General features: G+C 43.3%; 1 protein-coding gene across 1 annotated transcript; it reads left to right on the forward strand.

Moving 5' to 3' along the window:
* Window positions 1-6538: 6538 nt before the first annotated feature.
* Window positions 6539-17684, forward strand: LOC140015183 (uncharacterized). The gene is made up of 10 exons (XM_072067088.1): window positions 6539-6794; window positions 7619-7788; window positions 8416-8565; window positions 12859-13615; window positions 14245-14583; window positions 14639-15621; window positions 15712-16140; window positions 16375-16397; window positions 16986-17347; window positions 17410-17684. The coding sequence occupies exons 1-10, from the start codon at window positions 6539-6541 to the stop codon at window positions 17682-17684; spliced, it is 3744 nt and encodes a 1247-aa protein (XP_071923189.1).
* Window positions 17685-24963: the final 7279 nt, after the last annotated feature.

Consider the following 24963-nt stretch of genomic DNA (forward strand, 5'->3'; position numbering starts at 1 on the left):
AAAGCAAGTGGAACTTAGCTTCTGAAAGCTTCCATATCCTTGAATTGTTTCTGGTTACTTTTCTTACTTGAATTGTTAATTACTTGAATACTACTGTTTTACTTGCTAAATTGTGATTGCTACTTGGATTACGTGCTTGCATGTGTGTTCTTGGCATCATTAGCAATCGCTCACCCCGTAGATTTGTTTTCCTTAACAGGAACTGATATGGAGTGACACTCGGAGAAGCCTTTTGGTTGAACTTTTGATTAGGGATTTGAATGTATTTGACTAGACAATTTGGAAGTTGTATATTTTGACAAGGGGATGTACATTGAACTTGTGATGTAAGGTTGAATGCTTATGTATGGAAATGACTTCGTACTTTTATTCCGATTTCATTGTTAGTATTGTACCTTTAAGTTTGAACTGGAATTGTAGTGAGTCCTGGCGAGAGTTGGGCAGGCGTCCCGCCGATATCTTTTGGTTCGCCTTAAGGAGAAGTGGAGGCGTCACAGTTGCTATTAGAGCGCTAGGTTAGAGATCTATTTGGGAGATATATTAGAGACTTTACTTCTAAGAATAGGAATGAGATAACCTAGTTATACCCTAAGTTATATTTGAACGAGTTCGTGACTTTAAGTTTCTAATCTGGAAATTGTGGTTGTTTTGCAGGGATGGAGAATGGGAATGGAGGTTGCTAATGGTAATGGCCATGCTAATGGCCATGTAGAGCCCCTTAGGTCCATTTACTATAGCGCACGAGATGGAGGAACTCGTGTGCGTTATTCACCTTCTACTGGGTATTCTCGATGTGTCTGTAGGACGACATACGCTTACCCGAATAACCTAGTATTTACCCTCGACGATGAGCGACGTCAGTTGGTGGATGCCAACCGAGATCTGCTTCAGGAGGTGGAGAGCTCAGCATTATGGTGAATGCTCAGAGTGCTAGGATTGCTGAGCTAGGGGGGACATTAGTGAGCGAGATGGCTAGGGCTGAGGCCGCCCGTGATGAGCTTCAGAGAGCTAGGGCTCGACTTACTAGGATAGGTGAGAAGGTCCGTGATCGAGCTTCCGGGATCATGGCCGATGCTACTATGCTGATTGACGACGTGATGGAGGCTGTACAGAGTCCAGTTCAGGAGGGCGCTGAGGAGGATTCGGAGGAGGATCCAGAGAAGAACCCTGAGGAGGAGGTACTAGGTTTAGAGTGACCGACCTTTTGACTTTTGTAATTAGAAATAGCTGGGGTGATGCTAGTGCAAAGGCCATTGTAGTTTGCTTGATTGTGTGGCCTACTTTTGAGGCACTTGACTTTACTTTGGTCGTGCATGACTAAAAGTACTTTTGTGGCACCTGTGTGCTATATTTTTATAATTTGCCCCATGACTTGCTAATTGTATGCACTTTAAAGTGTAAATACATGTTAATTATTATTATTTTCAATGTTTCTTGTTTTAAGAAATTCCTCACGTGATCACTTTTATTTCTTGCACTAGGCACCACTAGAATTACGGACGGAAGAAGGAGTGATCGAGGTCGTGGGCGAGCCCAACCTCACGGAGATGATTAGGGATCGGCAACTGAGCCGACCTAGAGACAAGGGAATTTAGAGGGTAATCAAGTGGCTACTGCCATTAATAGGATGACTGATATCCTTGAGCGGTTAGCCGAAAGACAGGGTCCAGGGCCACTTAACCAGCTCGGGGGCCAGGATAGAGAGGAAGATAAGGTTTTGGAGAGGTTCCTGAAGTTTAACCCGCCTAAGTTCACTGGAGAACCTAACCCTGAGGTAACGGAGAATTGGTTGGAGAGGATGTCCAACATATTCGCGACCTTAGACTATACCGAAGATAGGCGAGTGAACTTTGCTGCTTTCCAATTTGAGGGAGTAGCACGTACTTGGTGGGACGTAATAAAGGGAAAGTGGGAGAGAGCCCAAACCCCTTGGACTTGGGAGAATTTCACGAGGGAGTTCAACGAGAAGTTCCTTCCCCTCCTGATCCAAGAGAAACGGGAGGACGAGTTTATAAAGTTAAAACAAGGAACTCTTAGTGTAGCTGAGTATGAAGGGAAGTTCACTAAGCTTTCCAAGTATGCTCCCGAATTGGTGATTAACGAGCGGAAGAGGATAGGATGGTTTATACAAGGGCTTAATGTAGAAATTCAGGAGGGCTTGGCTGCAGCCCAAATTTCTACATTTACTGAGGCTTTAGAGAAAGCGCAAAGAGCGGAGAGTGCAAGAATGCAAGTTAGGCTAGTAACTTCTGGACAGGCTAGTAAGAGTGCCCCGTCTTCCAAGATGGGAAGAGGAACCGGAGGAGTAAGGACCGCTGGAGCTTCAATGGGAGCTCTACCCAGAGGAGGTTGTAGTGGGCCGATTCAGGCGAGAGGAGTGCCTTCTAGCGGTTCGGCCGTAACCTCTCAAGTTACTTGTGGTTACTATGGTAAACCCAATCACTCAGAGAATGATTGTTGGAGGAAGTCGGGAAGTGTTTGTTCTGTGGTAGTGCTGAACATCAACTCGCGAGTTGCCCGAAGGGGCCAAAAATAGGAGGTAGCACTCAAAGGCCAAAAAAGTCAACCTCTAAGCAGACTAGTGCTGGAGGGAGTCGACCTAGAGTACCGGCTAGGGTTTATGCATTGGATCACCAACAGATTCCCGATGCGACGGAGGTTGTTGAAGGTACGATCCCTATTTTTCACCATTTAGCTAAGGTTTTAATTGATTCGGGTGCGACGCATTTTTTTGTAAACCCTAATTTCATGAGTGGAATAGACTCGAAACCAATTAAGTTACCTTATGATTTAGAGGTTAGAACACCTACTGGGAATTTCTTGCAGTTTTCTTCATATGCTCCTAGATGAATTGCTTCTTCACTTGGTGATTTCATAGGAACTTCTGCAAGCAAAATAGATAAAGTATTATGTTTGGATTTTAAATGGGAATGATCAAAAGAGATTGAAGTTCTTCCTTCTTTTGTCTGTGAGATCCTTGAGAGTGAAGACTCTAATTGATGTGTGCACGGACCTTAGCCCAAGTAATGATCCAGTTCGAGTTCCATGGGGCCCAGTCACACGTGCACGGGCCAAGCGCTTCAAGGAATCACTCCAAACCCTTGTGCGAAATGTCCAAGACCAACAAGGAGTCCATAGGGACATTGAAGGCTTGGAAGGGGATAATCAAGTTGTCTACACGATGATCCAATCCCATGAAGAATCAAGTGGGCCCCAAGTGGGATGGTCGACTAGGCTTTAGGCCTTAGGGCTAAGTTTCAATTGTTTAGAGTTGGATTGTTTTGTTGAGTCATGGGCCGGCCCACCTTGTCCAAGGAGTGGCCGACCCTCCTTACCTATTTCCTTAAGGTATCATTAGTCCCTTAGCCTATATAAAGGCTCGCTTTGTTCGGTTAAAGGGTACACAATTTTGATAATAAAATTCTAATTTGTTTCTCTTCAATCATTGAGAGCATTCGATCCTTTACTTGCTTTTGGCAAGGGTTCTTGAGCAATCTCGCGAATGTCCTTGGTTGTTCTACCGACCTATCCACTAGAGTAATCACCTCAATTGGAATCGTCGTTCTACCACCTTCAATCAATTCATGTCGTCCGTTTTGTTTTTAGGTCCCGCAATCCAAGCGTTGGACAACCTCGCTAGATCCTTGGGCAAACGTGCTACGTGTCTCGAAACGTGTTGATCGAGGAGTGTATCAGTTGGCTTCAGAGCTTAGGTAGAGGTATCTTCCGTTATATCTATTGTTTTTGTCTTTGTTTGTCGTCTAGAATTCCTTTGTTCCGCTGCCTTGTTAAAAAAAAATTCTGTTCATGTGTTTGTGTGTTGTGTTGTAGACAAATCTGTCCACAACTTGTTTCTTGCTTGTGAGTCGTTAGCGTGTCCCCAATTCTGTCCGAACTTGTGTTTGTCTTGCGTCTTCAATTCTGCCGTGGTTGTCTTTGTAAAATCTGTTCGAAGTTGAGTCACTAGGGTTCCATCGTGTTTTGGTGTTTTGGTGCGTCAATTCTGTCCGCCCTTGCGTCCCAACATTACTCTAAATCTGACCGTGTTTGTGTAGTTGTTTGGTTACAAAATTCTGTTTTGAACCTACCAAGTCTGTTTTGTTCGTGTAGCCGTCGCTTGGGCAGCAAGAAAGTCGGCCTTGTGGCGGCTAGGGTTTCCTTTGTCGTTAGGGTTTCATGTGCGCAAATCTGTCCAAGTTTGTTTTGCTTCATCCAAGTTGTTTTACTTAACTTTCTAATCTAATTTTTGGGTAAAACTTGTTGGGGTTGTGAATCTTGAGAGAATCTACAAGATTTTAGGGTTTCTTGAATTTCTTGATTGCTATCTTGAAGTTCTTGAAAATTATCTTGGAAGTTCTTGAGGGAATTCGATTGTGCTTGTGTGTGTTTAGCTGAAACCAAATCTAGAAATTTACTCCCATTCGGCCAAGAGTTCTTGTTGTTCGTTGAGTTAAAAAAAAAATAGAAACGAAAAAAAAAGAAAAGAGAGAAGAACATTCGGTTGACAAGAAAAACAAGAGAGGGAAGTCGAATTTTATTGCCCAAAATAGTTCCTTACATCGATTTCTTAACCAAAACAGAAAATTAAACAAAGGAAAAAGAATCAAAAGTTTTGATCTACCACTTCTTGAAGTTCTTGAACTCCTTGTTTCTTGGGAACTTGTTTCACCTTTCTCTTGAACATCTTTTTGTACTCTCTAGTGGTGGTGAAAGATTTCCTTGGTTTTGGAGTAAATTTCTTGGGAAAATCTTGAGTAACCTGTTAGGGGGGAGCTTGAGTAGGGTTGTTTGCACCTTCTTGTTGAGAACCCATTGTTTGCACCAAGCATCGAAATTGCCTTGTGTGGCCGAGAGGGAGAAGGGAGCCGAATCCTTTTTCCTTGAGTCCTTGTGTGTGTGCAGGTGTCGGTTTGGGTGGAGGGCTTTAATAAGCCAACCTCCACCGACTTGGGAAGAGGTTCTTGGGGAGAGAACCGAAATTTGCTAGGGGAATCCTTCTTGGATTGGGATTTGGGAAGTTTCTAAAAGTGTTCAAGAAAGGAAAGGGTTTTCTAAAGGGGTTTCCAAAACTAACTTGTTTTCCAAAATCAATTAGGAAACTAAGTAAAGCACTTGGGTAACTCTTCTACTTCCACTTGGACACACTCCTACAATTTAGGAAACTAGGATCTCACTTGGATTCCATTCACACTTAGCGCCATTCCTTACTGCTGACCGCCACCTTTTGAGCCCAATTCACGCCTTCCTGTGCTACCTTTTTGGCATTCCATTTGTGTCGTAACTCTTAATTACTCTTGTGGAAAAAGTTGGTGACGATTATTGGACTTGAGCAGCATTTCTCAACTACCTAATCCAACAGGTAAAGGTAATTGGTAAGATCATTAGAGTGCTTTGAGTGAAAATACGAGAGTGAGGGAAACACTAAGGGAGTGAAGTAAGGTTATATCTGCTTTCACTAACCTCTTTGCAGGACTAAGAGAGTGACATGGAGCAAGCTCAACCAACCAATGACTACTCTTTGATATTCATGGCCATGAAAAACGAGCTCAGACGCATTAGTGAGCAACAAATGGAGGAATTGCACACTCGCTTTGATGAGCTATCCAAGAGTCTCACGAGGGACTCTGGTTCCAGATCGCACAACAGAAGTATCCGTGGCACCAAAGGGTCCCATAGTGATGAATATTCGGCCAGTGAGGTAAGGGTCGAGAAACCGAGGAGGGATACACCTAAGAATGAGATCAAGGGGCTAAGATCCAAGTCCCTACATTCCAAGGCAAAAGCGACCCTGAGGCTTACTTGGAATGGGAAGGCCGCATCGAGATGGTCTTCGACTGTTATGACTATAGCGAAGAACAAAAGGTGAAGGTTGCCACCGTTGAGTTCACCGACCACGCCCTAGTTTGGTGGGACCAAGTGAGGACCCATAGAAAGAGAATGGGAGAACCACGAGTCCGAACTTGGCGAGAACTCAAGGCATTGATGCGCAAGAGATTTGTTCCTAGCTACTACAACTGCGATCTCCACTCCAAGCTTCAAACCCTCACTCAAGGCAATATGAGTATGGAGGACTACTACAAGGAGATTGAGATGGCCATGATGAGGGCAAACATTCAAGAAGATAATGAAACGACCATGGCAAGGTTTCTTAGAGGTCTCAACCTTGACCTTCAAGAAGCCTTGGAGCTCCAACATTAGTTGGACATGCATGATCTTCTTGAACTAGCTATCAAGGCCGAGAGGGGAAAGAAATTGAGGCGAGGGGCCCGTACCTTCCCAACTTCCAACTCGACTTCATGGAGAGGCAACCAACCACTGAGAATAGCCCACAAAGCTGGAAATTCGGCTACACCAACTACATCTAGCCAAATTCTCTCCTAATCGAAATTTCCATTTTACCCCTAACAAAGTTGTTGATGCATCCAGGTCCACTTCTAAGGCACCTCATGAGATTCCTAAAACTAGGAGTAGAGATATCAAGTGCTTCAAGTGCCAAGGGTTTGGACATATCCAGTCCGAATGTCCAAACCAAAGGATCATGTTAGTCACTCACAATGGAGAGATTGTGTCCGATGACGACGATTGTGAGGATATGCCTGGGTTGATCAAGGGCGATTGCTTGGAGGATGACTCGGCTGAGGAAGAATGCTCTCCTACCCAAGGGGAAATCGGCTGTTTGGTGGCACGACGAGTGCTAACCGCCCGAGTCAAGGAGGACGAGCAATTGCAAAGGAAAAACTTATTTTACACTCGTTGTAAAGTAAGTGATAAGGTGTGCAGCCTCATCATTGATGGTAGGAGTTTCACCAATGTGGCAACTTACTAATGGTTGAGAGTTTGGGCCTTCCTACCATTAGACATCTACATCCATACCGCCTCCAATGGCTAAGTGAAGAAGGAGAGATACGTGTCTACAAACAAGAATTCGAGGACGTGTTCCCTGATGAGGTCCCTGATGGCTTACCACCCATTCGAGGGATTGAGCACCAAATAGACCTGATTCCTAGAGCACTGCTACCCAACAAACCAGCTTAGCGCATGGGTCCTGAGGAGACAAAGGAGCTTCAAAGGCGAAAGGTCGATAGCCTACTAGGTTAGGGTTGGGTAAAGGAAAGTCTAAGTCCTTGTGTTGTGCCTGTGATACTTGTCCCCAAAAAGGATGGTACCTGGCGCATGTGCACTAACTGTAGAGCCGTTAATGCTATTACTGTTAAATATCGTCATCCCATTCCTATGCTAGATGATATGCTTGATGAACTTGATGGTGCTATTATCTTCACTAAAATTGATTTAAGGAGTGGCTATCATCAAATTAGGATGAAAGAAGGCGATGAGTGGAAAATGGCTTTCAAAACCAAACATGGTCTTTATGAGTGGCTAGTCATGCCCTTTGGGTTGACTAACGCCCCTAGTACATTCATGAGATTAATGAACCATGTTTTGAGATACTTCATTGGGAAGTTTGTGATTGTTTACTTTGATGACATTTTGATATATAGTCGAAGTGAGCATGAGCACATGGAGCATCTGAGACTAGTTCTTAATACACTTCGCGAGGCGCGTCTATACGCCAACCTTAAGAAGTGCACCTTTTGTACTAATGAACTTGTATTTTTAGGCTATGTTGTGAGTTCACGGGGTATCAAAGTAGACGAGTCCAAGATTGAGGCCATCAAGCAATGGCCAACTCCAACATCCGTCCCTGAGGTGCGCAGCTTCCATGGATTTGCGGGCTTCCACCGGAGATTTGTCAAAGACTTCAGCACCATTGCTGCTCCATTGACCGCCGTGACAAAGAAGAATGATAAATTCCATTAGGGAGAAGCCCAAGAACAAGCATTCCTTACCCTCAAGGACAAACTCACACATGCACCTGTTTTAGCATTACCAAATTTTAACAAGACCTTTGAAATTGAATGTGATGCTTCTGGTGTAGGTATTGGCATTGTTCTCATGCAAGACAAGAGGCCTTGTGCCTTCTTTAGCGAGAAACTGGGAGGTGCTGCCTTAAACTACCCCACGCACGACAAGGAGTTGTACGTACTGGTAAGAGCTTTGGAGACCTGGCAACACTACCTCCGCCCTAGGGAGTTCATGATACACACTGATCACGAGTCATTGAAGTTTCTCAAGGGGCAACCAAAATTGAGTAAAAGACATGCCAAATTGGTAAGTTTCATTGACACCTTCTCTTATGTCATTAAGTACAAAACTGGCAAATCGAATGTGGTAGCTGATGCCTTATCACGTTGACATTCCTTGCTTGTTTTCCTTGATGCTAAGTTGTTAGGGTTTGAAATGATTAAGGAACTCTATGCACATGATCATGATTTTGGTGACATATATGCTGCTTGTGTTAAGAACCAGCATGGAAAATACTTTTTGCATGATGGATTTCTATTCCATGTGGATAAGCTGTGTGTGCCTAATTCTTCTATTCGTGATCTTTTAGTTAGAGAGGCACATAGTGGTGGTCTCATGGGACATTTTGGTGTTGTGAAGACTGTAGCAATGTTGCAAGAACACTTCTACTGGCCCCATATGCGTAAGGATGTTGAGCGCATGGTTAGTAGATATACCACTTATCACAAGGCCAAGTCTAAAACAAACCCATATGGCTTGTATACCCCATTGCCCATTCCACATCATCCTTGGGTAGACTTGTCTATGGACTTTGTCTTGGGACTACCTAAGTCACCAAGGGGTAATGACTCCATCTATGTGGTTGTTGATAGATTTTCAAAGATGGCTCATTTCATCCCTTGTCACAAAACTGATGATGCATCTCACGTTGCTAACTTGTTCTTTAAGGAAATTGTTCGTTTACATGCTATGCCTCAAACCATTGTTAGCGATAGAGATGTGAAGTTTTTAAATTATTTTTGGAAGACTTTGTGGGCCAAGCTTGGCACTAAATTGTTGTTTTCCAACACAAGTCATCCACAAAGCGATGGACAAACTGAGGTTGTCAATCGCATACTTGGTACATTACTCAGGGCTTTGATTAAAAAGAATCTTAAATCTTGGGAAGAGTGTTTGCCACATGTTGAATTTGCTTATAATTGAACTGTTCATAGTGCAACACACTACTCACCATTTGAGAGCGTTTATGGCTTTAACCCCCTGACCCCCCTTGATCTGGCACCCTTACCTTCCTCTGAGCACACAAGCTTAGATGGGAAAAAGAAAACTGAATTTGTGCGCAGGTTACATGAAGCTGCTCGAGCAAACATTGAGAAGCACACGCAGCAATACATCCAACAAGCTAACAAGCACCATCGCAAGATGACCTTTGAACCTGGCGATTGGGTGTGGCTACACTTGAGAAAAGAAAGATTTCCCAAGCAACGCCAAAGCAAGCTGTCACCAAGGGATGATGGACCCTTTCGAGTGCTCCAACGCGTCCATGACAATGCCTACAAATTGGAGCTACTTGGGGAGTACAATGTTAGCGTGACTTTTAATGTCGCAGACTTGAGCCCATGCCTTGGCGAGGAGGATCCAGATTTGAGGACAAATCCTTCTCAAGTGGAGGGGACTGATGTGTGCACGGACCTTAGCCCAAGTAATGATCCAGTTCGAGTTCCATTGGGCCCAGTCACACGTGCACGGGCCAAGCGCTTCAAGGAATCACTCCAAGCCCTTGTGCGAAATGTCCAAGACCAACAAGTCCATAGGGGACATTGAAAGCTTGGAAGGGGATAATCAAGTTGTCTACACGATGATCCAAGCCCATGAAGAATCATGTGGGCCCTAAGTGGGATGGCCGACTAGGCCTTAGGCCTTAGTGCTAGGTTTCAATTGTTTAGAGTTGGATTGTTTTGTTGAGTCATGGGCCGGCCCACCTAGTCCAAGGAGTGGCCGATCCTCCTTACCTATTTCCTTAGGGTATCATTAGTCCCTTAGCCTATATAAAGGCTTGCTTTGTACGGTTAAAGGGTACACAATTTTGATAATAAAATTCTGATTTGTTTCTCTTCAATCATTGAGAGCATTCGATCCTTTACTTGCTTTTGGCAAGGGTTCTTGAGCAATCTCGCGAATGTCCTTGATTGTTCTACTAATGTGTGTACGGACATCGGCCCTGGCAATGACCCAGTTCGAGTACCATTGGGCCCAGTCACACGTGCACGAGCTAAACAATTTAAGGAATCACTCCAAACCCTTGTGCGGAATGTTCAAGACCAACAAGGGGTTCATCGAGACATTGAAGGCTTGGAAGGTGATAACCCAGTTGTCTACACGATGATCCAAACCCGTGAAGAGCCCAAGCGGCCCATGGCCGATTAGGCCTTAGTGTTAGGAGTCGTAAGTTAAATTAGTCCTTTTGTTAGCCATGGATTCGGCCCACCTTTTTGTTGAAGGATGGCCGAACCCTTAGGCCCTTTAATTGAGTCCATGGAGGAGTGGCCGACCAACTAGCTAGTCGATATTAGGGTTTTTGATATTAGGGTTTCCTTAGTCTTGCCTATATAAAGGCTTGCTTTGTAAGCATTAAGGGTAGACGTTTTATCAATAAAGTTTGTTATTTTCGATTCTTCTTCTTGAGAGAGAATTCGAGCCTTTCACTTGCTTTGGCAAGGGTGTTGAGCAATCTTGCGTCTTGTCCTTGATTGTTCTACCGACCTATTCCCCTGGAGTATTCACCTTCATCAGAGTGTCGTCTACTGCCTTTAATCAAATCGTGTCATCTGTTTGATTCTAGGTTCCGCAATCCAAGCGTTGGACAACCTCGCTAGATCCTTGGGCAAACGTGCTACGTGTCTCGAAACAAGTTGATCGAGGAACGTATCAGTTGGCTTCAGAGCTTTGGTGGAGGTATCTTTCGTTATATCCTCATTTTTCGTATTTGTGTCTAAGATTTTGTGTTATTTTTTCCGCTGCCTTGTGTCAAAAAAAAATAAAAATAAAAATAACCGATAGCATCTTTGTTCTTGTGTCGCTCAATTTCTTTTTGGATTGTGTCGCTTCGTATCAAGCAATTCTGGTCGTGAAGTTTTATGTCCCTCCCGCGCCATTGCTGATCCATTGTGTTGTGTCAATTTGTCTTGGTCTTTAGCCTTCGGCCAAGCAACAAAAAAAAAAAAAAAAGAATCTGTTCAAGTGTTCTTGCGACGTGTTGTAGACAAATTTGTCCACAACTTGTCGCCTGCGTTTGAGTCGTTGTTGCATAACATTCTGCCCGTAAGTGTTGCTTCTTGTTTGTGTCAAATTTGTCCATGCATGCGTAGTTGTTGCCTTGACAAATCTGACCATATCTTGTATCGAGAGTGTTGGACCAAAAATCTGTCCAAAACCATCCAAGCCGAAGGAACAAGCACACAAGTAGGCGACGGCTAGGGTTTTCCTTGGCGGTTAGGGTTTGTTTTGGCGGCTAGGGTTTGCTTTTGGCGGCTAGGGCTTCATCTTTTTAAATTTGTCCGAATCAGTTCATGAACTATCCAAGTTGCTTTCTTAATTTTCTAGACTAATTTTGGGTTAACTTGTTGGGTCTTGCGAATCTTGAAGAAAACCTACAAGGATCTAGGGTTTCTTGAGGTTCTTGAAATCAATCTTGAAACCCTTGAAGCTCTTGAAAGCTTCTTGGAGAATTCTTGCGAGAACTTGATGTTTGAGCGTTGCTTGTGGAAAAAAATAGGGGGCTGACCGAATCTGGAAATTATTTCTTGCAGCCAAGTGGCCTTTGCTTTTCGTTGTTAAGTTTAAAAAATAGAAAAATAGAAACGGAAAAAGAAAAGAAAGAGGAAGCACGCGGTTGGCAAGAAGCAAAGAAGACAAGCAAGGAAGTAAACTTGTATTGCCAAATCTGTTTGTACCTTTTGTTCCAACCAAACCAGAAAATTACACAAAGAAAGCGTTCAAAAGTTTTGTCCTACCTCTTCTTGCAATTCTTGATCACCTTGTGCCTTGATAACTTGAACCACCCTTCGAGGTTCTTGAATTTCTTGGCCATCTTGTGTCTTGAAAACTTGAACTTCCCTTCGAATAAAAAGTTTCTTGTACGTTCTTGCATCCATACGGGGCTTTCTTGGCTTAGGAACAAAATTCTTGGGAGCTTCTTGAGCAGCCCGTTAGGGGGATCCTTGAGTGACATTGCTCACATTATCTTGGGAGGCCATTGTCTTGAAACAAGAACCAAAGCTGCCTTGCCTTGCAAAGAGAGGGGGGAGCCGAATTGTTTGTTCCTTGAAGTGTGAAGGGGGCCGAATTTCTTGGAGAAAGGTGCAGCTGTGAAGAGAGGGGTTTTTATAGGGAATTAGCCGACCTTGGGAAAGGGTTCAAAAAGGAGAAAAATTCTGGAAATTTCGGTTAAAGGAAGGAAAGAATCCAAGTCTGTTTTGGAGAGGAATTTGGAAGTTCTAAAGCTTGTTCAAGAGAGGTTTCCTAAGGAGTTTCCAAAACCAACTTGTTTTCCTAATTAATTTAGGAAACTAGGAAAAATACTTGGATAACTCTTTGTTTCACTTGGACACTTTCCTATTTTCTCTCCTTGCTTTAGGGAACCACTCCTACTTTCACTCCTACGTTTTAGGAACCATTCCTACATCTTAGGAAACCTAGGACTTCCTTTCTTAGCGTTATTTCCAAGTCTGCCGCCACCCATAACCTTTCAAATTTCGTCCATCTCAAAATCTCACCCAATTGTGTCCTGCACTCTTGCTTACTCTTGTGGGAAAAGTTGGTGACGATTATTGGACTCGAGCAGCATTTCTTATCCACCTCAACCGACAGGTAAAGGCATTGGGTAAGATTGCTTAGAGAGTGTCTTGAGTGATAAACACGAGCGAGAGTGATACACTAAGGGAGTAAAGTGAGGATATATTTGCACTATTTCTTCTTGTTACTAACATTTTGCAGGGCATCAAGAGAGACATGGAGCAACAACAGCCACCCACTGACTACTCCTTGATGTTTACCACCATGAAGAACGAGCTCAGGCGAGTTAGTGAGCAACAAATGGAGGAATTGCACACTCGCTTTGATGAACTCTCCAAGAGTCTCACACGAGACTCTCGATCTAGATCTCACAACTGGAGTAACCGTGACACCAGGGGAGCAAATAGTGAAGCCTACTCGGGTAGTGAGGATGATGAACGTGCTGAGAGGCCTACGAGGGACACGTCTAAAAACGAACTCAAGGGACTCAAAATTCAAGTTATCGCGTTCAAAGGCAAGAGTGATCCCAAAGCTTACTTGGAATGGGAAGGCTGCATTGAGATGGTGTTCGACTGCTACGACTATAGTGAGGAACAAAAGGTTAAAGTTGCCACCGTTGAGTTCACCGACTACGCACTAGTTTGGTGGGACCAAGTGAGCACCCATAGAAGGAGAATGGGAGAACCACGAGTCCGAACTTGGCGAGAACTCATGGCACTGATGCGTAAGAGATTCGTTCCAAGCTATTACAATCGAGATCTCCACTCCAAACTGCAAACCCTCACTCAAGGCAACATGAGTGTGGAAGATTATTACAAGGAGATCGAGATGGCCATGACGAGGGCAAACATGCAAGAGGATGGCGAAGCGACCATGGCCAGGTTCCTTAGAGGTCTCAACCCTGACCTTCAGGAAACCTTGGAGCTCCAACATTATGTGGACATTCATGACCTCTTGAGTTAGCCATCAAGGCTGAGAGGGGAAAGAAATTGAGGCGTGGGGCCCGTACCTTCCAATCTTCTAACTCGACCTCATGGAGGGGCAACCAACCACGAAGAGCGACCTACGAAACTGGACATTCGGCTACCCCAACTTCTTCTAGCTGAATTCAAGGTAATGCCTCCGCCCGCAATACCCATTTTACCCCTAACAAAGCTGTTGATGCATCCAGATCCGCTTCGAAGGCACCTCTTGAGACGCCTAAGACTAGGAGTAGGGACATCAAGTGCTTTAAATGCCAAGGGTTTGGACATATTCAATCTCAATGTCCAAACCAACGAGTCATGTTAATCACTCACAATGGCGAAATCGTGTCCGATGATGACGATTGTGAGGAGGTGCCCGAATTGGTCAACAACAACTACCTAGAAGATGATTCAGCTGCGGATGCTTGCTCGCCTACGCAAGGAGAAGTAGGTTGCTTGGTGGCACGACGAGTGCTAACCACTCGAGTTAAGGAGGACGAGCAACTACAAAGAGAGAACCTATTTTACACTCGTTGTAAGATCGGTGACAAAGTGTGTAGCCTCATCATCGATGGTGGGAGTTGCACGAATGTGGTGAGCTTGCTCATGGTTGAGAGTTTAGGACTCCCAACTACTCGACATCCACATCCTTACCGCCTCCAATGGCTAAGTGAGGATGGCGAGATACGTGTCTTCAAACAGGTACGCGTTCCCTTCTCCATTGGTAGTTACACTGATGAAGTCGTATGTGACGTAGTGCCTATGCATGCTACACATGTCATCTTGGGGAGACCTTGGCAATTTGACAAACACGTCACATTCGATGGAAGGGCAAATAAGTACACCCTTTTGCACGATGGCAAGCGTAAGGTCCTCACACCACTCACACCTGCACAAGTTTATGAGGACCAATTGAAATTGCAACGGGAGTGTGACATAGACAAAGCGAAAGCCAAAGACGGCCGACCCTGGCAAGTGCTCTACTTCTACAAGTGAGCAATCAACCAAGGGTCAAGTGAGCACACCTAGTGTTACGCATGACAAATCACCCACTACACCTACCACTAGGAAGCAAAACATGATCATTAAGGCTAAGGACGTGAGAAAAGTTGTGAATTCTGATCAGCCTGTACTTCTCATGATTTGCAAACATGTGCTCTTAGATGTTGCTGAGCTCGATAAGGCATTGCCTTCGAGTATGGTTGCTCTTTTGCAGGAATTTGAGGATGCTTTCCCTGATGAGGTCCCTGATGGCTTACCACCCATTCGGGGAATCGAGAACCAAATTGACCTGATTCCTGGAGCGCCACTACCCAACAAACCTGCTTACCGCATGGGCCCTGAGGAGACAAAGGAGCTTCAACGGCAAGTTGATGGCCTACTAGGTAAGGGTTGGGTAAAAGAGAGTCTCAGTCCTTGTGCTGTGCCTGTGGTACTTGTCCCCAAAAAGGATGGTACTTGGCGCATGCGCACTAACTGTAGGGCCGTTAATGCCATCACTGTGAAATATCGTCATCCCATTCCTAGATTAGATGATATGCTTGATGAACTCGATGGTGCTATAATATTCACCAAAATTGATTTAAGGAGTGGCTATCATCAAATTAGGATGAAAGAAGGCGATGAATGGAAAACGGCCTTCAAAACCAAACATGGTCTCTACGAGTGGCTAGTCATGCCTTTTGGGTTGACTAACGCCCCTAGTACATTCATGCGACTAATGAACCATGTTTTGAGGCATTTCATTGGCAAATTTGTTATTGTTTACTTTGACGATATTCTGATATATAGTCGCAGTGAACAAGAGCACTTGGAGCATGTGAGATTAGTTCTCGAGACACTTCGACAGGCGCGTCTATACGCTAACCTTAAGAAGTGCAACTTTTATACTAACGAGCTTGTGTTCTTAGGATATGTAGTGAGCTCACAGGGGATTAAAGTGGATGAGTCCAAGATTGAAGCTATCAAGCAATGGCCAACTCCTGCATCCGTCCCGGAGGTGCGCAGCTTTCTTGGGTTGGCAGGCTTCTACCGGCGTTTTGTCAAAAACTTTAGCACCATTGCCACCCTATTGACCGCCGTGACCAAGAAGAATGACAAATTCCATTGGGGGGAAGCCCAAGAACAAGCATTTCTTACCCTCAAAAGCAAACTCACACACGCACCTGTGTTAGCATTACCCAACTTCAACAAAACTTTTGAAATCGAATGTGATGCTTCTGGTGTAGGTATTGGCGCCGTCCTGATGGAAGACAAAAGGTCTTGTGCCTTCTTTAGCGAGAAACTGGGAGGAGCTGCCTTAAACTATCCTACGTACGACAAGGAGTTGTACGCACTGGTGAGGGCCTTGGAGACCTGGCAACACTATCTTCGCCCTCGGGAGTTCGTGATACACACCGATCACGAGTCATTGAAGTATCTCAAAGGGCAACCTAAGTTAAGTAAGAGACATGCCAAATGGGTAAGCTTCATTGACACTTTCTCCTATGTCATTAAGTACAAAACTGGCAAAACGAATGTGGTAGCTGATGCTTTATCTCGTAGACATTCTCTGATTGCTGTTCTTGATGCCAAGTTGCTAGGGTTTGAGATGCTTAAGGAGATATATACCCATGACCATGACTTTGGGGAAATCTATGCATCTTGTATAAAGAGTCCACATGGAAAGTATTTCTTGCACAATGGTTTTTTATTTTATGTGGATAAATTGTGTGTCCCTAACTCTTCCATTCGTGATCTTTTGGTTAGAGAGGCACACAGTGGTGGTCTCATGGGACACTTTGGCATTGTTAAGACTCTAGTCCTGTTACAAGAGCACTTTTACTGGCCGCACATGCGTAGGGATGTTGAACGCATGGTTGGTAGATGTGTCACTTGTCATAAGGCAAAGTCTAAAACAAATCCATACGGCCTGTATACCCCATTGCCTATTCCTCACTATCCTTGGGTAGACTTGTCTATGGACTTTGTCTTAGGCCTACCTAGGTCGCCAAGGGGCAATGATTCCATCTTTGTCGTGGTTGATAGATTCTCTAAAATGGCACATTTTATCCCCTGTCACAAAACTGACGATGCATCTCATATTGCTACTTTGTTTTTCAAAGAAATTGTCCGTCTGCATGGCATGCCTAAGACCATTGTTAGTGATAGAGATGTAAAGTTCTTGAGTTATTTCTGGAAGACATTGTGGTCTAAGCTTGGCACTAGGTTGTTATTCTCCACCACCAGTCATCCACAAAGCGATGGACAAACTGAAGTTGTCAATCGCACACTTGGTACTCTATTTCGGGCTTTGATTAAAAAGAATCTCAAAACTTGGGAAGAGTGTTTGCCTCATGTTGAATTTGCCTACAATCGAACTGTTCATAGTGCTACACACTATTCACCTTTCGAGATTGTTTATGGCTTTAACCCGCTGACCCCCCTGGATTTGGTACCCTTACCTTCCTCTGAGCACACAAGCTTAGATGGGGAAAAGAAAGCTGATTTTGTGCGCAGGTTACATGAAGCCGTTAGAGCAAACATTGAGAGGCGTACTCAGCAATACATCCAGCAAGCAAACAAGCACCGTCGTAAGATGGTTTTTGAGCCTGGAGACTGGGTTTGGCTACACTTGAGGAAGGAGAGATTTCCCAAGCAGCGACAAAACAAGTTATCCCCAAGAGGAGATGGGCCCTTTCGAGTGCTCCAACGAGTCAATGACAATGCTTACAAATTGGAGCTACCTGGGGAGTACACTGTTATAGCGTGACCTTCAATGTCGCAGATTTGAGCCCATTTCTTGACAAGGAGGATCCAGATTTGAGGGCAAATCCTTCTCAAGAGGAGGGGACTGATGTGTGCACGGATCTCGACCCAGGCAATGACCCAGTTCGAGTACCATTGGGCCCAGTCACACGTGCACGGGCTAAGCAATTTAAGGAATCACTCCAAGCCCTTGTGCGGAATGTTCAAGACCAACAAGGGGTTCATCGAGACATTGAAGGCTTGGAAGGTGATAACCCAGTTGTCTACACGATGATCCAAGCCCGTGAAGAGCCCAAGCGGCCCATGGCCGATTAGGCCTTAGTGTTAGGAGTCGTAAGTTAAATTAGTCCTTTTGTTAGCCATGGATTCGGCCCACCTTTTTGTTGAAGGATGGCCGAACCCTTAGGCCCTTTAATTGAGTCCATAGAGGAGTGGCCGACCAACTAGCTAGTCGATATTAGGGTTTTTGAAATTAGGGTTTCCTTAGTCTTGCCTATATAAAGGCTTGCTTTGTAAGCATTAAGGGTAGACGTTTTATCAATAAAGTTTGTTATTTTCGATTCTTCTTCTTGAGAGAGAATTCGAGCCTTTCACTTGCTTTGGCAAGGGTGTTGAGCAATCTTGCGTCTTGTCCTTGATTGTTCTACCGACCTATTCCCCTGGAGTATTCACCTTCATCGGAGTGTCGTCTACTGCCTTTAATCAAATCGTGTCGTCCGTTTGATTCTAGGTTCCGCAATCCAAGCGTTGGACAACCTCGCTAGATCCTTGGGCAAACGTGCTACGTGTCTCGAAACAAGTTGATCGAGGAACGTATCATCTACCGACCTATCCACTAGAGTAATCACCTCAATTGGAGTCGTCGTTCTACCACCTTCAATTAATTCGTGTCGTCCATTTTGGTTTTAGGTCCCGCAATCCAAGCGTTGGACAACCTTGCTAGATCCTTGGGCAAACGTACTACGTGTCTCGAAACGTGTTGATCGAGGAGCGTATCACTAATGGTTCATTTGCTTGAGTATGCAAAGACTCATAGTCAGTTATTCAACTATCTAGTAATAGTATGATCAGATCTGACTTTGAGATTTGTCTGGGTACGTGGGTGCAACATGCAGAGTTCTTCTCATCAACTCGAATAAGAAGAGCATTTTCACCACTAGGGACTACAAGATCTAGTGCATGATTTTGCACTCGATAAACCATCTGGTAATAAAGTGTTGCTGCAATTGCATCAGAAACTTGGTCTACCCCAACAATTTGTACCTGTACTTTCAAGGTGTCTAGTAAATGAGGATCTGGGCTTTCAAAAGTTCAAGGGACTTTTATCACAAGAACAAATTATAACAGAGCTATGAGGATCTAAGCAACACGCAGCTATAAGGATCTCAATTCCAAGATTTTCATGCTTGGATGCTTGCTCAAAACCTTACTGAAGAATCTCATTTTGAAATTCTATCTGTTTTTATAGCTCACTTATCAGGAATTTTAAAGAATTGGTGGACAACCCTTAGAGATGCAGACAAGATGCTTTGCCTAACTAGACAAGATTTTATGGAAAACATCAACCTATTACATTTGACGTTTATTGGTAATGTCAGAGAAAGCCAGGAGACGAAAAGAAAGGAATTCTTCCAGATGAAATGTTTATCTTATGATCGGCGTGATATAAATAAACATTTTAAAAAGATGACTAAGTTGTTTTATTCTCTTGGTGCAGATATCAATCTCAAACAGGCATTTATCAGTTCACTTCCAAAATCTCTTGCAGATGGTGCAGAAATGTATATCCACAATAAATATGGATCTATCTTAAATCTGACACCCGGACAGATCAAACAAGCAGTTCTGTTAACCCTTGATGATCTTTGCAATAAAAGAAAAATTATTCGAGAATATCTTAAGGGAGATGAGGTGGAATGATAGTGTTGTTCTGAATTCTTAAACTTTCCACTTGCAAATCCACAACAATGTCTGGTTCCCTGTTCATCTTCTTCAAGAAGAATTGCTCCCCAATATCTGTCACTGGCATCAGTTTGAAGATTCTTTTTCCTCTGAGAAGGGATATAAAGTGTCTGAAGCTGTTGAAGTTCTTTCTTCAAATTTTGGATTGCCCGGGTTTGAGAAATTCTCCAAGGAGGGGGTATCTTTTTTAGCATTTTAGTCAGAGGACTAATATGCTTGGCTGCTTTGGGAATAAATTCCCATACATAGTTGACAATACCAAGAAATTGCTGAACCTGAGTTTTTGAAAGATTTTCTTCAGGAAAATCCTTGATGGATTGTCCAATATGTTGTTCAGGTGTACATGTTCCATTAGCAATTTTCATGCCAAGGAATGAAATTTCTTTTTTGCCAAAAACATTTTCTTTTCAGAAAGCATAATCCCATATTGCTTAACAATTTTGTGGAAATCCTTAAGCAATCCGAGATATTCTTCAAAAGTATTACTGAAAAGAAGTGTGTCATCAATGTAAACTAAAGCAGAGTGATACGAACAAGAGGAGCCATTGGAGTAAAGTCATGAGTTTTTCTTGGCAGGTTGTGGGCATTTTCAAACTGATCAGGAGACATGTGCACCGACTTATACTCATCATGATGTCTGCAAGTATCATTCAATCTAAAAGGGCCAATGTGGAGGCGCTAGATTTGCGGTTTCATACTACCAACTCTTGTTCATCTTATTCATTTCCATCCAGATTTGAGGACAAATCCTTCTCAAATGGAGGGGACTGATGTGTGCACGGATGGCGGCCTTGACTCAAGGCTTTCATAGAGATATTGAAGGCTTGGAAGGAGACAATCAAGTTATCTACACCATGATCCAAGCCCATGAAGAGTCAAGTGGGCCTCCAAGTGAGTTGGCCGAATAAGGCCTTAGGCCTTAGTGTTAGAATGCGGTTATTTAGAGTTGGATTAGTTTGTTTTAGTAGAGCATGGGCCGGCCCATCTTGACCCAAGATGGCCGAATTCCCTTTCATGTTTTCCTTAGGTTTTATTAGCCCTTAGCCTATAAAAAGGCTTGCTTTGTAAGGTTTGAAGGGAGCCGTTTTATGATAATAAACATTGTTTGTTTCTCTTACATTGAGAGTACAATTCCATTACTTGCAATGGCAAGGGTTCTTGAGCAATCTCGTGTTGTCCTTGATTGTTCGTCCGACCTATCCACCTGAGTATTCACCTTGATTGGAGTCGTCGTTCTACCACCTTAAACCAACTCGTGTCGTTCGTGTTGATTTTAGGTCCAGCAATCCAAGCGTTGGACAACCTCGCTAGATCCTTGGGCAAACGTGCTACGTGTCTCGAAACGTGTTGATCGAGGACCGTATCAGTTGGCTTCAGAGCTTTGGTTGAGTTATCTTCCGTTATATCCGTAGCTTTGTCTTAGTTTTGTTGATTTCGCTGCCTTGTTACAAAAAAAAAAAGAAAAAAGAAAAAAATGATACTGTTCACCGACACTGTTCACGTTACTGTTCATCCGAACACAAAATCTGTTGGTGTGTTATCCCTTTTGTGTTTGTGTCTAGTTTGTCGATAATTTCTGTCCAAAATTTGCCGTAAGGTTGTGTTCCCAAATCTGTCTTGGTTGTTAGTCATCACTTGAGCAACAAGACAACAAGTGGGGCGACGGCTAGGGTTCCTACTTGCGGCTAGGGTTTCTTTTGCGCTAGGGTTTCTTTGTTTCAAATCTGTCCAAGTATTGCTTGCTTCATCCAAGTTGTTTACTTAATTTTCCAAATTCATTTAGGAAACTAAGTAAAACACTTGGATAACTCCTTTGTTCTCACTTGGATACTCTCCTACATTTTAGGAACACTCTCCTACATTCTCTCCTACATTTTAGGAACACTCTCCTATATTCTCTCCTACATTTTAGGAACTCTCTCCTATATTTTAGGAACACTCTCCTACATTCTCTCCTACATTCTAGGAACCCACTCATACATTTTAGGAAGCTAGGGTTTCTTTCTTTTGTGTTCCCAGTGGCACACTCCCATTTCTGTCTGCCATTATTGGCCTTCCAAAGTCGTCCATTTCCACTTCATTTTGCACCCACATTTGTGTCTTACCTTCTTGGTTACTTTTGTGGAAAAAGTTGGTGACAATTATTGGACTTGAGCGGCCTTTCTCAACTACCTAACCCAACAGGTAAAGGTATTTGGTAAGTCCATTAGAGTGACATCCATATACACGAGTGCGAGTGGATACACGTAAGGGAGCGTGAAAGGCAATATCTTCAGTTTCGTTGCTAACTTTTTGCAGGTCCCCTCATACGTCATGGCGAGTACAAGACGCATAAAAGCTAGCCCACAACATTGTCTTCCTGATCCTAAGGGAGTCAAAGAAGTGGCATTACGTGGTGTAGATGAGCAATTGGACCTCGTCAAATCTCAGTTGCTTGGTTGGTTTTATACTCGTTGCGGTGTCAAAGATAAAATTTGTAGCTTGGCCATTGATGGGAGTTGTGAAGTCAATCTTGTAAGTGCTATCATGGTTGAGAAATTAAATCTTCCAACCATTGATCATCTTCAACCGTACAAGTTGACGAGCACCATGGGGATGTTTGGGTTACTAAGCACACACTTGTACCTATTCAAATCGGCAAATATGTGGATGAGGTGTTGTGTGATGTAGTCCCAATTCAAGTGACACATGTGTTGTTGGGCAAAGCATGGATGTCGAGGGGAGAAGTTAAATATGACGGACATACTAATAAGTATTCCTTCTTATTTAATAGTCGTTGTTTTGCACTTGTATCACTTACTTATAACCAGCTTTGTATTGATCTAGCATGCATGAAAAGTGAGTTTGAGCGTTATAGAATGGAGAAAAAGCTAGAAGAGGGAATTGTGCCTGAAGAGGTAAAACCCGAGGGAGTTGAAAGTAATGAGATGAAAGGGTCAGCTGTTGAACTAGAAAAAGAGATGGAAAAATTTAATGAGATGGGTGGTAAAAAGGAAGAAAAGAGAGAAAGTGGGCTGATCTTGAGCAACTCGGTGAAGGCCTATTATTTTCTTAACGAACTTACCTTTGCTTTGTTTAGTGTTTCTTCTTCTATACAGATGAATCAAAGGCAAGTTGAGCTGATCTTGGTGTGTTCCATTTCAAAATCAATTGTAGACTTTGCAAGCCTCCATGGAGTTGGTACTCCAAGAGTTAAACCCCGTTGGTATCTATTCATGGAACAATGTCAACTCAAATCAGTCCACACTAAAGGGAAGTTGATTCGAGCTCATCTTGAAGGGAACACTCCACATTTTGGGGATGGTTGTGTACCAAGGGTTCGTTTAAAGAGCAAGTACCTCAATGACCAGTATGACTTTCGTCATGCTCTTAGTCCACATGAAGCTCCAACATCACTAAATCCGTCTTGGTGCCTTGCAAGTGTGTTCGAGCCGGAGTTCGATTTCATGGGATACACTTCACACCACTTTGAGGACCCTTACCTCATGACCACAAACGATCAAGTTGAGCGTACATTGAAGATGGTTTGTGAGATTCAAGGTTCGACAAGGGTTATTTTCCAACTTAGCACGTGGGTTTTGCATTGGATGACATCTGTAGCCATCATAACAAGATTGAGTCGAAGGCATGTAACTCTTCTTGTTACCATTCGTGCTTCAATTTGTGGGCAAATTGCTTTCAAGAGGAGGGGAATGATACGAACAAGAGGAGCCATTGGAGTAAAGTCATGAGTTTTTCTTGGCATGTTGTGGGCATTTTCAAACTGACCAAGAGACATGTGCACCGACTTATACTCATCATGATGTCTGCAAGTATCATTCAATCTAAAAGGGCCAATGTGGAGGCGCTGGATTTGCGGTTTCATACTACCAACTCTAGTTCATCTTATTCATTTCCATCCAGATTTGAGAACAAATCCTTCTCAAGTGGAGGGGACTAATATGTGCACGGATGGCGGCCTTGACTCAAGGCTTTCATAGAGATATTGAAGGCTTGGAAGGAGACAATCAAGTTATCTACACCATGATCCAAGCCCATGAAGAGTCAAGTGGGCCTCCAAGTGAGTTGGCCGAATAGGGCCTTAGGCCTTAGTGTTAGAATGCGGTTATTTAGAGTTGGATTAGTTTGTTTTAGTAGAGCATGGGCCGGCCCATCTTGACCCAAGATGGCCGAATTCCCTTTCATGTTTTCCTTAGGTTTTATTAGCCATTAGCCTATAAAAAGGCTTGCTTTGTAAGGTTTGAAGGGAGCCATTTTATGATAATAAACATTGTTTTGTTTCTCTTACATTGAGAGTTCAATTCCATTACTTGCAATGGCAAGGGTTCTTGAGCAATCTCGTGTTGTCCTTGATTGTTCGTCCGACCTATCCACTTGAGTATTCACCTCGATTGGAGTCGTCGTTCTACCACCTTAAACCAACTCGTGTCGTCCGTGTTGATTTTAGGTCCCGCAATCCAAGCGTTGGACAACCTCGCTAGATCCTTGGGCAAACGTGCTACGTGTCTCGAAACGTGTTAATCGAGGACCGTATCACAGAGTGTAAGATAGGCTGAAAAATCTTTATCATAGATTTTTGGAAAAGATAAGGTGTTGTTTTGAGACCAAAAGGTATAACCTTCCATTGAAAATGATGATTTGGAATACAAAAGCCAGTTTTGTGCCCATCTTCAGGATGAATTCCCAACTGCCAAAATCCAGATTTCAAATCAAATTTGGAAAACCATTTTGCTTTAGAGATCTGGGTAAAGAGTGTAAATCTGTTGGGAATTGGAAATTTATCATCTAGTAGGAAAATATTGAGAGGTTGATAATTAATTACCAATCTCATTTTTCCTCTTACCTGCTCAGATCTTTTATTCACATAAAATGCTTGACATGCCCTGATGAGCAATACTAGGGGAAGACCCTCCTAGAACCTTCCAACTTTGTAATATCAGAGTTGGATCTTTTCTCCCAATGGAAATTGAATTCGATTGTTCTCATGAACTCAAGACCTCTGACACACGAAGGTAATCAGCAACCTTAAGCAAATAAAGATGGATGAAGAGACACCACGATTAGGGAACAAACTAATCGATAAAGTCTAATTTGAATCCTAAGCTATGAACTCAAGAATTCAAGAGTAAGTTCGATTAAGAATTTGAAGGAAAATTCCTCACGATTTCCAGTTGTAATATTCCGTCCCTCATTTTGAAAGACAAGAAGCCTTATATAGGCGTGTAAAAGACCTAAACTAAGCTGCCAACAAAAACCTAATCCGACTTGGAATTTCCCTTACTAAACTCGGCCCAAGCCCAAGTGCAACTAGGAAAACCCTAATCAACTTAATACGAACAAATAACGTTGGTGCTTGACTAAAGCAAGCTTATGACCAACTAGCTAAGCTACTTTAAGGATTAAAACTAGAGGACAACATGTCCTTTGTGCGATTACTAAACTAGGCGGCTTTGAAACAACTACTAACTAAGCTAACAAGTATGAGATCATTCTTTCACTTCAAACGTACAAGTGAACAAGGTAACTTCATGGTCCACCAAATCTTCAAACTTAGCTTGCTCCTTGCTTGTATGGTGAATGATCAAGGATTGTAAAGCTTCCTTCACCCTCTTGGATCTTGATCTTGTCATCG

The sequence above is a fragment of the Coffea arabica genome, chromosome 10e, assembly GCF_036785885.1.
Source record: "Coffea arabica cultivar ET-39 chromosome 10e, Coffea Arabica ET-39 HiFi, whole genome shotgun sequence".
NCBI classification, from domain to species: Eukaryota; Viridiplantae; Streptophyta; class Magnoliopsida; order Gentianales; family Rubiaceae; genus Coffea; species Coffea arabica.